The sequence below is a fragment of the Rana temporaria genome, chromosome 2 (assembly GCF_905171775.1).
Source record: "Rana temporaria chromosome 2, aRanTem1.1, whole genome shotgun sequence".
NCBI lineage: Eukaryota > Metazoa > Chordata > Amphibia > Anura > Ranidae > Rana > Rana temporaria.
The window spans coordinates 426,830,328-426,847,034 of NC_053490.1; the positions used below are offsets into that span (position 1 = coordinate 426,830,328).

The 16,707-nt window shown below is 41.3% G+C and overlaps 1 protein-coding gene across 1 annotated transcript in view; it reads left to right on the forward strand.

Annotated features, from left to right (window-relative positions):
* Nucleotides 1–16,707, forward strand: part of PTCHD1 (patched domain containing 1) — a 257,228-nt gene that overhangs the window by 113,544 nt on the left and 126,977 nt on the right. Inside the window, exon 2 of the mRNA XM_040338253.1 lies at nucleotides 10,043–10,703. Within this exon, the coding sequence (XP_040194187.1) occupies nucleotides 10,043–10,703 (661 nt within the window). The remainder of the gene's footprint in view (nucleotides 1–10,042; nucleotides 10,704–16,707) is intronic.

Genomic DNA, 16,707 nt, shown 5'->3' on the forward strand with positions numbered 1-16,707 from the left:
TCTAATTTCAACAATACTGTAAATCAGTGGTTCTCAACCTGGGAGTCAGACCCCCTCGGGGGTCAAATGATGATTTGCCAGGGGTTGCCAAATCCTGGGCTGTTCCTGGCTCTTCCAGAATATTTTGCGGCCGCCCAGCAGGGCTGTCCCTGGAGCCCGCAGCCGCCCACTCAGCCTCTTCGCAACCGCCCATTTAGTTCACAGTGTGGCTGGGGGGCGGAGACTAGAGGTCAGCTGACCTGGTGAGGAATGTGAAGTGGGAGGGGCTGGAGGAGACCCTATCTCCTGATTTCCACATAGGTGTCACTGCTACGAGACACCACAAAGTTGGGGACACAGTGAAGCCGGAGACACAGTGAGTAACACTACCTGTGATTAGAGTTGCCATTAAAAGGCCCCACTACAGTTCTTAGATCAGCAGATAAACTTGATCAAGAGCACCTAAGTTGGCTGATCAGAACTCCCCCAGCATTTGCACTGATACCAACCCCCCCCAGCACTGCCACACATCCCATTCCCCCCACCAAGGAGTAAGAGAAGGAATAAAAATAGAGAATACATGGAAGGGAGAGGAAAAAGGGGGAGAAACAAAGAAAAAGAGGGAGAAATAATAAGAAAAAGAACAAGAAAGATGGCAAGAGAGTTGGACGAGGGGGAAAAAATAAATTAGGATAGAGAGAGATAAAGTGGAAAGAAAGGAGAACAAAGAGAGAGTGGTACATCCTAAAATGTCCCATAAGGGGGTTCAATACTGTATGAGTGGAAGGGACTGATGCCTTGTACACACAAACAGAATTTCCGACGGAAAAAGTCAGACGGAAGCTTTTCATCTGATATGCCCCATCTGACTTTTTCCACCGTAAATTCCGACATAAATTATTTCCGATGAAAGAAAAAATTATATCGGAATTTCCGTTTGTCTGGATGTAATTCTGATGGACTAAAAACCATGCAGGCCTGGAAACAATTTGACGCATGCTTTGAAGCATAGAACTTAATTTTCTCGGCTCGTTGTAGTGTTTTACGCCACTGCGTTCTTGGCGGTCGGATTTTAGTGTGACCGTGTGTATGCAACACAGGGTGCTGACAACCTACGCTACGAAAATATTTTTACTGTTAGGGGTCCCCACAGCTTGGGGAAATTTTATCAAGGGGTCATGGCACGAGAGAGGTTGAGAACCACTGCTGTAAATAAAGGTGACCATATAGTGCTGAACCTGACACATTTTGATCAGTGTCTGATCATCCTCGCTCGGCAGAAGTCAATTGTTTGAAAGAAAGTGTTGGAAAATTATCCTTGATCAGCAGCTTCAGCCAATCAGCAGTAACCGCTGATCAATGTCAGTCACTGGAGTGAAACCCTTCTATTTACCATGTTGATGTGGATGAAGGATCTGTTAATATTTTTTTTTTTGTTCAGCCCGCTAGCTGTGTATGGCTGGCTTTACTTTCTGTTGAAAAACAAATGCCAGAACAGTATTAACCCTCCGCTAATGTAGACACCCCAATGTGGTCTCATTTTTTGCTATGTCATACATGTCATATATGACACAAACAGGGAGGAGAAGATAACATTGTCATCTTACAGTGATAAAATGGAGAAGAAGGGGTAGTGTGCAGATATACAGGATAAGGGAGGTGAGGGGTTAATATAAAGGTCACGTACTAGAGATCAGATGTGCAGAAGACAAGGGGATGAAAGGGTTAAAAAAAACGTGAAAGTCAGTGAAAATCAATTCTGTTAATTCTCAAATTGTTGCAAGAGGGATAAAACACTAACCAGTATGTATTTTTCAGTCTTCTTCTTTCATACGTAAACTTTTTAATTCCTCTTATTGTAAGCCACGAAAACTGTATCTAATGTACGGGAAGAGGGAAGACTCTGGGCTTCCCCAGTAACGTAGCAGAGGGTACGTCAGAGGGTGCGGGGTCACATGACGGGTGGCCCTGCCTCCCCTATATAAGTAATGTCATAGCTCCAGCGCGTCATTCGCTGGGCTGTGTCCAGCGATGAGAGGAGGTCGGCGATGCTGCGCTCCAGGTGGATGGATCTTCTCATCGCTGGAGCAGAGATCACCCGTCGCTGGATCTTCTCATCACTGGAGATCACCTGCACTCGTCGCTGGATCGGGACAACGTGGGAGCAGGAAGCCGGGAACGAGTGGATTATCACCGCTGGAGTTTTTTACTTTTTTTTTATTAATAAAGGACTTTATTCTACGATGTGTGTGTTTTTTTTTTTTACAAGAATTTACACTTCCTTCGTGAAATGGTAGGGGTACAGTGTTCCCCTATTAACACTTCACACAGGGGGGGGGTCAGGATCTGGGGGTCCCCTTTGTTAAAGGGGTCTTCCAGATTCTGATAAGCCTCCCGCCCGCATACCCCCACAACCACCGGGCAAGGGTTGTGGGGATGAGCCCCTTGTCCCCATCAACATGGGGACATCCTCCCCATGTTGAGGGCATGTGGCCTGGTGCAGTTCAGGAGAGGGGGGGGCGCACTCTGTCCCCCCCTCTTTTCTGCGTCCGGCCAGGTCAACGTGCTTGGATAACGGGTCTGGTTATGGATATTTAGGGGGAACCGCACTTAATTTTTTTTTTAATTGACGGCGGGGTTCCCCTTAATATCCATACCAGACCTGAAGGGTCTGGTTATGGATATTTAGGGGGAACTGCATGTCATTTTTTTTTTAATTGACGGCGGGGTTCCCCTTAATATCCATACCAGACCTAAAGGGTCTGGTTATTGAATTTGCGGGGACCTCCGCACATTTTTTTTTTCTAAAAGTCCGTGTCCCATTGACTACAATGGGGTTCGGAGTTTGGGATCGGGTTCGGGTTCACGAACCCGAACTTTTTTTTTAAAGTTCGGGTTCGGACCCGAACCCGAACATCCAAGTGTCCACTCAACTCTAATGCTCATCGGTTGCCATATCAGCCAGGGAACTGGATCTGCCCCTGAAAACACTTATTGGCTGCCAGGATGAGAGAAAACTGATAGGTGGGTTTTTAGCCTTGTCCAGCATCCAACAGGGGTGAGCATGGGTCCACATGGAGTATGGGAAGTGTACATGGAGTATGGGAGAGTTGTCAGGGCCTGCAGGCAGAACAGAGTGGCTGGGCTGTGTTTATGTACCCAGGAAAGAAGAGAGTACTTGGAGCACAGAAGGATGACTTCTCTGGGCTGCTATAGGGCTAGGGCCTGGTTCTGTCAATACTGTGTGCCACAGGACCACATGGACTGCTGCTGAGAGACTTCTGCAGGGATCAGGTTGCAGGGAAACATTAAATAGATCATGTGGCTGCAGTGCTTCTGCCATATGGCATATGGCCATATGTCTATGAATGGGGCTACTGCTGCGGTATGTTCCAGAGTTTAAAGACTGCTCTTAACAGCAATTGAAGTACTTTTTGGACAGTATGGATGGCAGTTGGGCAGGATTTTTAGAGAACTCAGGGATCATAGGCCCCTTGTAACGAAGTAAAACTGAATCAATCGTACCATTGAGGAGGACTCTAGGGTGGGTTTTTCTATAGATTAGAGTAGGACTGTGCCTTATAGAAAAAACTTGATGTGGCAGTTTGTTTTCTCATATATGCATGCAAATGCATGCAACATAATTTCAATCTTAGAAACAAATTATATAGTTGGGCTCTTATACTTGATAACGGAATTAACCGTTCTACTACACCTCATATAGAAAATATATTGTTTTCATTGGGTTGTCAAGCCTCTAAAAACACAGTGTGAAACCAGCTTAACCACTTCCCCTCTCACAACTGTTCAAAACCTACAAACTAAAGCAGTTTTTACATTATTGCTGTGGACCTGTTTGTTCAGCTATCTTTTTATCATTACTTAAAGCAGAGTTTCACCCAAAATCGGAACTTCCGCTCATTTGTCTCCTTCCCTCCTCCGGTGCCACATTTGGCACCTTTTGGGGGTGGGGGAGCGGATACATGTCTTTGACAGGTATCCTGTCCCCACTTCCAGGAGTCTCGCCGCTGATGTTGACATCACCGCTCCCTCCGGGCCTGTAGGAGAGTGCAGTGGGTCCCTGGTGCATGTGCAGTAGGGACCCAGAGTGAAGACGTAATGCTTCACTACCGGGTTCCCTTACTGGTTATTGCGGCGGCAGCACCCAACAGCCGATGGAAACATCAGCTCCGGTGCCGAAATCGCTGGACTCCAGGACAGGTAAGTGTCCTCTTATTAAAAGTCAGCAGCTGCAGTGTGTGTAGCTGCTGGCTTTTAATTCTTGCAGCAGTGAGCGGACCTCCGCTTTAAGATAACAAATTAATAAATATATCGTTTTTTCTTTCTTTTTGTGATATTGTATTGCAAAAATGTACTTTTATAAACTTATTTACAAATGGAATAAAGTGTTGTTGTTTTTTTGATTTTGCAGTTTTTTAAAATGTGACGCTAAAATAATGAACAAACTTAGCAAATAAAAGCGATAAAATATTAATGCTTAATAAAATAGATATTAAAAATCAGGAAAATGATAATTGAAGGGAGAAGGCAAAGAAGGAGTTGTGGACTGATTAGAACATATGTGTTTTTTGTTTTTTTTTGCTGTCTGTGCTTCCATTAGGGTAATTCACACTCTCTGCTTGACATGTTTACCATTGTGACTGAATGTGAAAGTAAAAGAAAAACACACATTTTGGGTTGTCTCCAGAACAGTAATAGAGTGGAAATCTTCCAATGGGGGTACTAGTTCTGCTGGCCCTAATGACAACAAGGGATTCCTTAACTTTGGATTTACACATCCTGTTTTTGGCTATGGTGACAGGAAGTGAAAGGATATCTCCCCAATGGGTCACATATGGCAAAAATAAAACTTACAACTTACAACCCTTTCTTACTCTAAAGAAATCTAAAAAAGTTTTGCATTCAGTTTTTCTTTAAACACTTCAATACAGGGCATTTTCACCCCCTTCCTGCCCAGACCAATTTTTAGTTTTCAGCGGTGTTGTACTTTGAATGACAATTGTACGGTCATGCAACACTGTACTTAAATGAAATCTTTATGTTTTCTTTCCCCACAAATAGAGCTTTCATTTGGTGGCATTTGATCACCTCTGTAGGTTTTTTTTTTTGCGCTATAAACAAAAGAAAAGCGACAATTTTGAAAAAAAATGCAATATTTTTTACTTTTTGATTTCATAAATATCAGAATTTAAAAAATCCTCAGTTTAGGCCGATATGTATTCTTCTTCATGTGTTTGGTTAAAAAATTGCAATAAGCGTAATTTGATTGGTTTGCGCACAAGTTATAACGTCTACAAAATAGGGGATAGATTTATTTAATTTTTTTCTTTTTTTACTAGTAATTGCAGCGATCTGCGATTTGTATTGTGACCGTGACATTGCGACGGACATATTGGACACTTTTGACGCATTTTTGGGACCATTCACATTTATACAGCCATTAGTGCTAAAAAACTGCACTGATTACTGTGTAAATGTGACTGGAAATGAAGGGGTTAACACTAGGGGGCAATCAAGGGGTTAAATATGTTCCCTTGGAGTGATTCTAACTGTAGGGGGTGGGGACTCACAAGCGGAGGAGACCGATCTGTGTTCCTCTGTACTGGGAACACACATCGGTCTCCTCACCTCTGACAGGACATGGATCTGTGCGTTTGCACACACAGATCCACGGTCCTGCCGCGATCACAGGCAATCGCGGGTGCCCGGTGGACATCGCGGCCTCTGGGCACGCGCATGCGCACATCCCCTAGATGGCTGGGAAGACCAGGACATCATATAACGTCCACCCAGGATGGGAAATCCCTCCTGTGGACATCATTTGACTATGGGCAGGTACTGAAGTGCCTAAATAGACACTTTTTTTTAATGTGTCAAGTTGCTTTAACTGACAGCATCTGCAGATCTACGGCCATTCTGTTCATTTTCAGATGAACAAAAGTAATAATGTTTCTTTGTATCTCTGTATATCACATCTGAACTGTGTTGATAAACATTGAGTCTGATGGTTCTTTTTTTGGCAGCTGCAGCTGCTAGAGCTTCTGTATATACAGAGCAACTTTCAGCTTTATTTTCAGGGAATGGCCAGTAGTTGGGAGGGGGATATGTGATAGAGAGGCTGAAGGATTGTATGTTCTACACATGTCCTGTGTGCTACAATTAGTTTTTTTTTTTGCACATGTGTAGCACATCTAGTGTCCTCAACTAGTGGTTAACAGTAGGAACTGACTGCAGAGAATTTGCAATTTTTTCTCTCTGCTGGATGATAAGTATAGTATGAATAAAATGTGAAAAGAGAAGGACGTAGTAAGTCAGACAGGGATTCAGCAGATGCTAAAGGTGAAAAAGGTAACTGAATGACTGGCTTCCTATAGTATGTTGTACCACTCCTCAAGAGCCAGATTGACAAGTAGTTCCCATTCTCTGATGGAGTAGATAACCACACAAATTAACTTATTAGGGAGATAACCTACAGAGCAAAGATTACTAACCATGCATAAATTTGCAGACCAATTGTAAAAAAAAACTTTGGCTAGTTCATAAGGTTTGTGAAAAAAAAAAGTGTTCATAGAAAGTATTTTTATTTCTTGTATTTATGTATAAACTAGGGTTGCACCGATACCAATACTAGTATTGGTATCAGTGCCAATACCAAGCATTTGCACGAGTACTTGTACTGGGGAAGTTACAAGCACTGTATAGATTTTAGGAAAGCAACTCTCCTCCTCTCCCTCCCACAGCTTTCATCTGCTTTATTAAAATCTATACAGGGCGGATTGGTGCTTGTAACTCCCCTCCCCTGCCACACCGATTGTCCCTGACTGTCCCCTGTGTCCTTCTCTGTGTCCTCCTCTGTGTGCTCATCCGGTCCCCCTCTCTGTGCTTGTTCGGTCCTCCTCAAGTCCCTCTCCATGTCCTCCGTGCTCCTCCAGTCCCCACCCGTGTCCACCATGTTCCTCTGGTCCCCCTCCATGTCCTCTGTACTCCTCCGGCCCCCCTGTCCCGGATCTGTCAGGATGGAGAGCGGAGAAAGGAGCCAGTAAATCTGTCATTTGTCAGCTCCTTCCTTCTCTGAATGCACTGATTTAGTGATCATTGACTCTGTCCATTCATAACTGAGCATCGTAAACTGTGTTTACAATGTCTCAGTTTATGAATGAATAGGAGCGTCTGTCTCCTGTCCATTCATTTTCAGTGCAGCTAAGGCTGCAGAGAAAGGGACTGTGGAATCTGCGTCCTCAGTCCCTTTCTCTGTCTCAAAGGGGAGATGTTTAGACAAAGCCCCTCCCCAGCCTCCAACAGGACTGATAGATTAATCATAATATGATGAGTACAGGAGATGTACATGGCAAAAACAGAGAATATTTTCCAAAAAAGTACTTTTTTTTTCAGTTTGGATATTTAAACTATTGGCTTCAAATGAAGTATTGACAAAATAGTGGTCTTTGCCAACGGCTTAATAATTCTCAAATCAAAATAAAGCAGATCCCCACTGATGTCTGTAGCCAGCTGCAGGTACTAGTGCTACTTATGCTGAATGTTTAGAACAGGAGCTTTAAAGCAGTTCTCTCAGGGGGCTTAAGGCCCTACACACAATCAAAATTGTATGATAAAATACCAAAGCGATTTACGATAATCTTACTGTTAGTGTACAGCTTCCAGAGCTGATCACAACAGTCAATGCAAAATTATCCAATGGAAGAAGCACAAATATTTTTCCTGTACGATACTAGATCATATGATTTTAGTTTAATCAGTACAGTTATCGTCCAAAAATACAATATGAATACTGTACAATACATTACATCACTTTCAAATTTTTATTCTGTCGTACGAGAATTTCTGTAACTTTAGTAAACTCTTCATTTTCGATATGGAGACTAGCATGCAAAAAAAAAAACAGATGATCGTTTGTCCAATAATCTCATTGTGTGTACCAGACATTCGCTTACTCTGCTTCCCCCTCTGAGAGCATTGGATCTGTGTTTCCATTTGAGTTAAGTCACTGCAGGGAGGGGAAGCAGGGTGAGTTCAGCAGTTGAAATACAATTTTAACTACTCAAAGCGGAGTTCCGACTTAATTTTTTTTTTAAAGTCAGCAGCTACAAATACTGCATTGTTGACTTTTAATAATCAGACACTTACCTGTCCCAGGGTCCAGCAATGCAGGGGAATAAAACCCTGCTCCTCTCCCCCTCCTCTCTGAGGAGCCGGCATCACTACTGTGGGGGGGCCGGCTGTGGCTTCACAGCCAGGCACGCACTGCGCATGCCCGTGCCGCACTGCGCACTGTGACTGGCACAGAGAAATTTGAGGACGAATTGCTACATAGTAGTATCAAGTGAATACAATTGTATTATTGAATAAATTGAAAATGTATAAAAAATATATATATTTGGGTACCTAAAATAGGATACATGTATTTCTTTATCTAATTTATTAAAGTGGAACGTTAGTCATTTTTTCAACTTTCCATCTATTAAATCTTCTGCCCTTGTTGTTTTAACTTTAAATAGTAAAATATATATATATTTTTTGCCAGTAAATACCTTATACAGCCCACTTCCTGTTTTTTGTCTGGTAAAAAGCCTAGGCTTATGACATCATGCACAGCTCTCTCTCTCACTCTCGTGAGAGTTTGTCAGGAAGGGGGTAGGGGGTGAGACATAAGAGGGCCAATGAGAGCTGCAGAGCTGGAGGTGTGCCTCTGTGTGTCTGTGTAAATGCAGAAAGTGATCAGGCAGCAGCTTTAGCTGCCCCCAGTTAAAATTGTTGCAGACAAACTCAGTGGAGGGAGATTTCTGCAGCATATTTGGCAAGTACAGAATCCCAGTATATATAAAATAATATGCACAGTGGTTGGAGGGAAGTTTCAGAATGACAAATATGTTTTTATTACAAATTATATGAGCAGACTGCAGTTTCTCTTTAATCTGTAGTTTTTTTCTTTCTTTTTGAAAATTGTTAATCAAAGGGCAGATGCATATATTATTATTATATTGTAGTATAGGTGTGTGTGCTTTACTAAAAATACATATTAGATAGAGGAACTTAAAGTGCATGTAAACCCCCAAATATTTTTTTTATGTCACAATATAGAGAATACAATTTCCTATCATCTGTGCCCAGTCTTGCCACACAGAGTTAATCCAGCCCTGAGCAATCCTCTTTTTATTGTTCAGTGAAATAAAACAGACTTCCAGATAGAGACCAAAGTCCTTGCTTGAGTGACAGGTTATTTACATATCTCGTGCACTAGCTTGCAGACATGCACAGCTTCTTGTCTATGTATATTCTGATGGCTGTTTACACTGAACTATGGATCACCCCATATTTTGAAAACATTTAATCAAAACACAGGAAAGACAGCCATTCCTGGGAGAGCTGGACGGGAGAGGAGAGGAGGAGAGGGGAGGGGGATGTGAATTGTGCACTTTACAGAAGCTGTGCATGTCTGCAAGCTAGTGCACGAGATATGTAAATAACCTGTCACTCAAGCAAGGACTTTGGTCTTTAACTGGAAGTCTGTTTTATTTCACTGAACAATAAAAAGAGGATTGCTCAGCGCTGGATTAACTCTGTGTGGCAAGACTGGGCACAGATGACAGGAAATCTACATTGTGACATAAAAAAAAAAAATTGGGTTTACATCCATTTTAAGTGGAATTCCCTGCACTTGAGTTCCCAGGTCTACAAATATACTATGGCCATTAAAATCCTGTGTTTTTATATATTCTGTATTAGATTATTTATCAATTTCCGGTGGACTGAACCTTTACACATTGTCAAATATATTTGAAAACAATAATAAATCACTTTTTTTAATGCTTCTATTGTTGCATATGATAAATAAATATTTTTGTTTTGCTTAAATATATGTAGTTTGTTATGAATAATAATTAAAAAAAACATTGTTTAGCTTACAGTATTTGCTATACTGAACATGATTTAAAAAATATCAAAGCAAAGAAAAATGATGACTATTTGATCTAGTGTGTTGCATATTAATTTATTTTATCTGGTTTGTTTTTCTTCTTTGTAGTTGCACTCTGCAGTGAAAAGAATTCAAGTCCACCGTCCAGGGTTTAATTATACATTTGCTCACATTTGCATGTTGAGCAATGAGAAGACTTGCATAGTGGATGATATAGTACATATTTTGGAGGAACTTAAGGCATCTCGGTCCCTTAATCGAACAAACTTTATCATCACCTATCCCATCACACAGTTAAAGGATGGCAGAGAAGTGTACAATGGGCACCAATTGGGAGGTGTCACCGTGCACAGCAAAGATCGGGTTAAGTCTGCTGAAGCAATTCAGCTCACATACTATCTGCAGGCAATCAACTCCCTCAATGAACTGGTGGCTGAAAAGTGGGAATCCATTTTCTGTGAAACCGTAGAAAGCTTTCAGAAATTAAACATAGAGGTCAAAATGTACCCTTTCACGTCTTCATCTCTAGGAGAAGATTTTCAGAAAACCAGCAGGGTTGCAGAACGTTACCTGATTACAAGTCTTATGTTAGTCGTCTCACTGGCCATCTTGTGCTGCTCCATGCAAGACTGTGTCCGAAGTAAGCCATGGCTTGGTCTGCTTGGGCTGGTGACCATCTCTTTATCTACACTCACCGCTGCTGGAATCATCAATCTCACTGGAGGAAAATACAATTCCACTTTCTTGGGTATTCCATTTATCATGCTAGGTAATGATAAGCCTTTTAACTTTTGCATTCTTTTAATAATACTAAAGGAGAAGTTCACCATCCTGCTTTTACCCTCTGCCTGCAGCTATTATATTTCAAGACTGTGGACCTGTTTTAGATGTAGGTTCTATAGCAGGGGTACCCAACCTTTTGAAGAGCAAGGGCCACTTAAAGCAGAGTTCCACTCCTTGCCCCCTTACATGCCACATTTGGCATGTCATTTTTTTTGGGGGGGGAGTGGGGGCTTCAGGAGAAGTGGGACTTCCTGTCCCATTTCCTCCTTCTGCCCAGGGACCGCCTATGCGATACGTCATATCGCCTACAGTGGCCCCTCCCTGTAGGCAATCGCCTGGGACACGTGACAGGTCCCAGGCGATTGCCTGACCAATCGCAGTGTGCAGCGCCACTCGTGCATGCGCAGTGAGTGCCTGGCCATGAAGACGAAAGCTGTCACGTCCGGGTGCCCACACAAAGAATGAAGACGCCGGCCGGAGAGGGGGGGGGAGCGGAGCTCCTGGCCGGCGCGTCGATGGACCGTGGAGCAGGTGAGTGTTTGTTTATTAAAAGTCAGCAGCTACAAAACTTTTTGTAGCTGCTGACTTTTAATAAACATTAAAAAAGCCTGGAACTCCCCTTTAAGCGACTTGGTAACCGGTCGCGGACCACAATGAGCAGAGCGGGTGGATGACAGCCCACTCTACTCTATAGAGCCCACTCTACTCTTTTTTTTTATAGCGGAGTGGATTGGTGGTAGGCGTTTGTAAACGGACACAAGACCATTTATATCTGCCGCTCCTTAGATGTGAATGGAGAGTCTGATTGGGTCGGACTGACCGTGTTAAAAGGGCCAAAGGCTGCTTTCACACTGATGCACTGTTGTTCACCTGCACTGTGGGTGCAGCACAGTTCACTTGTGGCTTTCCTGCAGGTTAGCTGCACTTTGCCATAGACTTCTATGTAGGTGTTGTGCACTTTCAAAAAGTGCAACAAACTCGCCTGTAATAGAAGTCTATGGCTCAGTGCAGTTAACTAGCAGGTGGACTGCTCTGCACCTGCAGGCAGTGTCATCTTAAGAGCATTATAGGCCCCGGGGCAATACAGTGCACTGGGGCCCTGTCTACACAATCACGCACGAGAATTTACTGACAAAAATCATAAAATTTACTGGCAGAACCACATTTTTTACTGCCAGTGCAAAAAAAGTACGTCAGTATTTAAACTATAAACATATACAGTAGCTAGTGCTATTAGCAATGTGTTTAAGTTAAACAAAAGTAAAAAAAAATGTCTTCATTGACATGAAGGTCAGGTTACCCCTTACAGTGAAAGGGAACTCTTATGTAAAGGGGAACGCTGCAGATCATGATCTAAGGAGGGAACTATGATGTGGAGGGGGGCTCTGGTGACCAGAGACCACCTTATATCAGAGTCCACTGCTTTCTCTTTCTCACTTACATCAGGGTCCGCAGACTGAGTTCCCCCTTGCATTGTAAGGGGGAATCCTGCAGACTCTGATGTAAAGGGGAACTCTGATGTGGGGGGCACTCTGGTGACCAGAGACCACCTTCCGTAGAGTAAATACACTAAGGTAAGGGGGGTCACTGATATAGGAGGGGGAACCTTAAATTTTTGCATTCACTCCCCCCTTACATCAGCAACCCCCCGCACTCGTGGAGGACCGGATCTTCTCTGTGATTTCCGCAAACTGGGCATAGGCAGTTCTAACCCGTCATTCTCCACAATTTTTTACTGGAGTTGCTGGGCAGCCGGTGGGGCCCCCCAGGCAAACGGGGCCCCGGGCAACTTCCCAGCATGCCCAATGGAAAAGATAGCCCTGCCTGCAGGTCACTTTGAAAGCAGGCCAGGAACCACTACAGAACAGATATGCCCATAAATACAATGTGATTTTAGTAATAAACTTACCTTTGATAAGGGTATTCTATTCTACTTTATTCCATCCCAGAGCAGGAGGTCGCGGGCCACTAGTTGGGCACCCTTGTTCTATAGACTACATCACTCAAAATAGTTTTTGTTTTTTGTTCCTCATGCAACATGTAAGAGGTTAGAATTCTAGGCACTGAAACCTTTGACAGTGTTTCCAAAACTACACCTAAAGCACAGTGCTGAGGTATATTTACAAATTTGCTGGAGGGCTGCGAAGGCAGAAGCAGAATAAAAATAGTACATTAAAAGGTGTACTTATCCTTTAAGGTCCCATAGATATGAGATGGTCATCTTTCAGTCTGATAGACTGCAATCACATCAAAAAAACGTTGCATGTTTAAAAGCAATTTCCGACTTGCGTAGCCACTTCCCGACTTTTCAAGAAATATGAAAAGTCTTTACAGCTGAGGTTTTTTTTCTGCCAAGTGTAGCCAGCTATTACTTTTTAGTAACTAGGCCAGTTCTTTAGGGTTGCATGTACACTGTATAATCAGGGTTTCTTAGCCAATACATATTTATGCACTGGTTAATCAAAAGAACTAGCATTCACAAGTCAAACTTCCTGATCGCCATCTCATGTTTATGGTCACATTTACATGTTGCGTTGCATTATAAGATAATATAAAACTAACATGATGATGTATTTTTTTTTTTTAAAGAGAATCATTCTGAAACTTTAGATACTGGTAGTCATTAATTTTCTGGTGAGGTCCCAGGTTTGTCACTGGATATTTTTGTCACTGGATTTCTGTTCAGATCAGCTCCTTTCTATTTTTTTAAACATGGCATAATTGAAATGATATAGGCTCATGCACTAAAGTGGTGTGAAAGGTAGTAACTCATCATAATAATATTAAGGTCGTAGGTGTGAAAACTTTGATTGATTGATTGGCAAAGACTACTGCATCATTTTCTCAACTGTTTGCCTTATAGATTAAGCTCAGTCATGTCCCTTGGTCCTCTGAAACTCCACTTTGGCAGTGCAGCTATAGTTATAATATTGGTAGGTATGTAGGATATCCACTCACTGGGCCTTATTGATTTATTGAAATTGTTTGTTCTACTGCTTTATACTGCACTAAATGGGTAAGAATATGGATGCAACAAAAACATTTCATTTGGTCAACATTGCCTATTAAATCAGAAGTTCGTTTATGGTAAAATACCGTTTTATATGCAATCTCTCTGTGTAAATGAGTTTATATACACCACTACAAGTTTCAAACTTTTGTTACATAGTTAGTCAGGTTGAAAAAAGACCCAAGGCCATCAAGTTCAACAAGAAAAAAAATACAATCCCATATACACAAACCTTGAAGTTTATCCAGTGGAAGGCAAAAAATCCCAGAAAGCATGCCCCAATTTTATACAGCAGGGGAAATAAATCCTCCTGATCCCCCGAGAAGCAATCTGTTTTTCCCTGGATCAACTTTACCTATAAATGTTGGTATCCAGTTATATTGTGTACATTTAGGAAAGAATCCTAGCCTTTTTTAAACCAATCAACTGAGCTTGCTAGAACCACCTCTAGAGGAAGTCTATTCTACATGTTCACAGCTCTTACTGTGAAGAAACCTTTCCGTATTTAGAGATTAAATGTTTTTTCCTCTAGACATAAAGAGTGCCCCCTAGTTATCTGTGATGACCTTAAAGGGAATAACTCAACACCAAGTTCACGATATGGACCACTTATGTATTTGTACATGTTGATGATATCCCCCCTTAAACTCCTCTTCTCTGGAGAAGATTCAGTTCCTCTAATCTTTCCTCCATGCCTCTTATCAGTTTGGTTGCCCTTCTCTGCACTTTCTCCAGCTCCCCCATATCCTTTTTGAGAACTGGTACCCAAAACTGAACTGCGTATTTCACATGATGTCTTGCTAATCATTTGTACAAGGGCAAAATGATATATCTCTCTCTGTCTTTGGAGTCCATACCTCTTTTAATACATGAAAGGACTTTGCTCACTTTGGAAACCACAGCTTAGCATTGCATGCTATTATTGAGCTTAAGATCTACCAAAACCCCCAGATCCTTCTCCACCATTTATTCCCCCAACTGTATTTCCCCTAGTATGTATGATGCATGCATATTCTTAGCCCCCAAGTGCATAACTTTATTAACATTAAACCTCATTTGTCTCTTAGTTGCCCAATTAGACAGTGCATTGAGGTTGGCTTGTAAATTATTCCACTGCATAGCTTAGTGTCATCTGTAAATACAGAAATTTTACTTTTAATCCCAGACCCTATATTATTTATAAAGGTATAAAAAAGTAAGGGTCCCAGCACTGAACCTTGGGGTACACCACTGATAACCTTAGACCATTCCGAGTACAAGTCATTAACCACTACTCTCTGAATATTGTCTTTTAGCCAGTTTTCTATCCATTTACAAATTGATCTTTCCAAGCCTGTAGACTTTACCTTACACATGAGCCGGGTGTGTGTGTGTGTGTGGGGGGGGTACTGTGTCAAATGCTTTTGAAAAGTCCAAGTACACCACGTTCACAGCCACCCCGCTGTCCAAAATTTTACTTACCTCCTCATAAAAAAAAAATCAGGTTTGTTTGACAACTTCTGTCTTTCATTAATCCATGCTGTCTGTTGCTTAAAATATTTTTTTCCAAAATAACTTGTCTATGTGATCTTTTATTAAACTCTCCAGTATCTTCCCGACTATATAAGTTAAACTAACGGGCCTATAGTTACTTGGTAAAAACTTTGATTCTTTTTGTTGTTAGGCTAATAGTTACTTTGGATTAAATGGTAACTAGATGTTTTATGCAAAAGTTGCTGCTTAGAAGCCACACATTATATAAAATTGCAAGGAACATTAACTGGCTTATTTTTCAGGAGATTAACTATTTTTTTGCTGGACATTTAGGGCATGTTTTCTTTGTCAAGTATAACACTGGCTGACATTATACTCCCCATTATCAGTTTGGTAAATGTTATCAGCATTGTGTGATGAATACATGATGTATACTATACATGGATTTGCTGCAACCTTTTATAAATATGAAAAAATTTGATGCTCTACTGACAATTCATATGCCAGCTATTACCCCTTTGGGGTTAGACCGCGCTATATCAATATACCTCTCAAATCAACTCTCAACTCATAAATATGCCTTTTAGTTTGGCTAATTTCTCATTCTAATGCAGTTGGGTTAAAGATTTTATGATGACTTTTTGTATGTTTTTTTACAGAGAGTGTAATCGGTTCAAGTCATATAAATTATGTTGTGTATTTTAAAATTACTTTATGGCAACATGAACACATAGCTAGAATAAGGTTAATTTAGAACCTCTAGATAGTTGTCTCCAAGTGCAGCAAAACACGTTTAGTATAAAACATTTTATGATTGGGTGTAGTAGCAGAGAATACCAGACTAGCTCCAAATACAGGTACCAAGGGCTACAAGAGAAAAAGTGAATCCAATTTGAACCCACTTAATGAAGGAGAATTAAACTTCTGCTTGATATTACTCACCCAGATCCCTCTGCTTAATAGTGTACAAAGATATGATTACATATTTAGCCATAAGAAAGGGCCATATACTGTTCTCGAAGTGTTAATACAGTTAATTGCTAAGAGCTCACAAACTTGGCAAAACAAAAAAAATATAACTCTTCTTTAACTGCTTCAGCCCCGGAAGATTTTACCCCCTTCCTGACCAGAGCACTTTTTACAAGTTGGCACTGCGTTGCTTTAACTGACAATTGCGTGGTCGTTCGATGTTGTACCCAAGCAAAATTTGCGTCCTTTTTTCCCACAAATAGAGCTTTCTTTTGGTGGTATTTGATCACCTCTGCAGTTTTTATTTATTGCACCATAAACAAAAAATAAGCGTCAATTTTGAAAAACAAAAACAATATTTTTAACTTTTTGCTAGAACAAATATCCCCAAAAGTTAAAAAAACATATTTCTTCATTAGTTTAGGCTAATATATATTCTTCTACATATTTTTAGCAAAAAAATTGCAATAAGCATATATTGATTGGTTTGCGCAAATGTTATAGCGTCTGCAAACTATGGGAAATATTTATGACATTT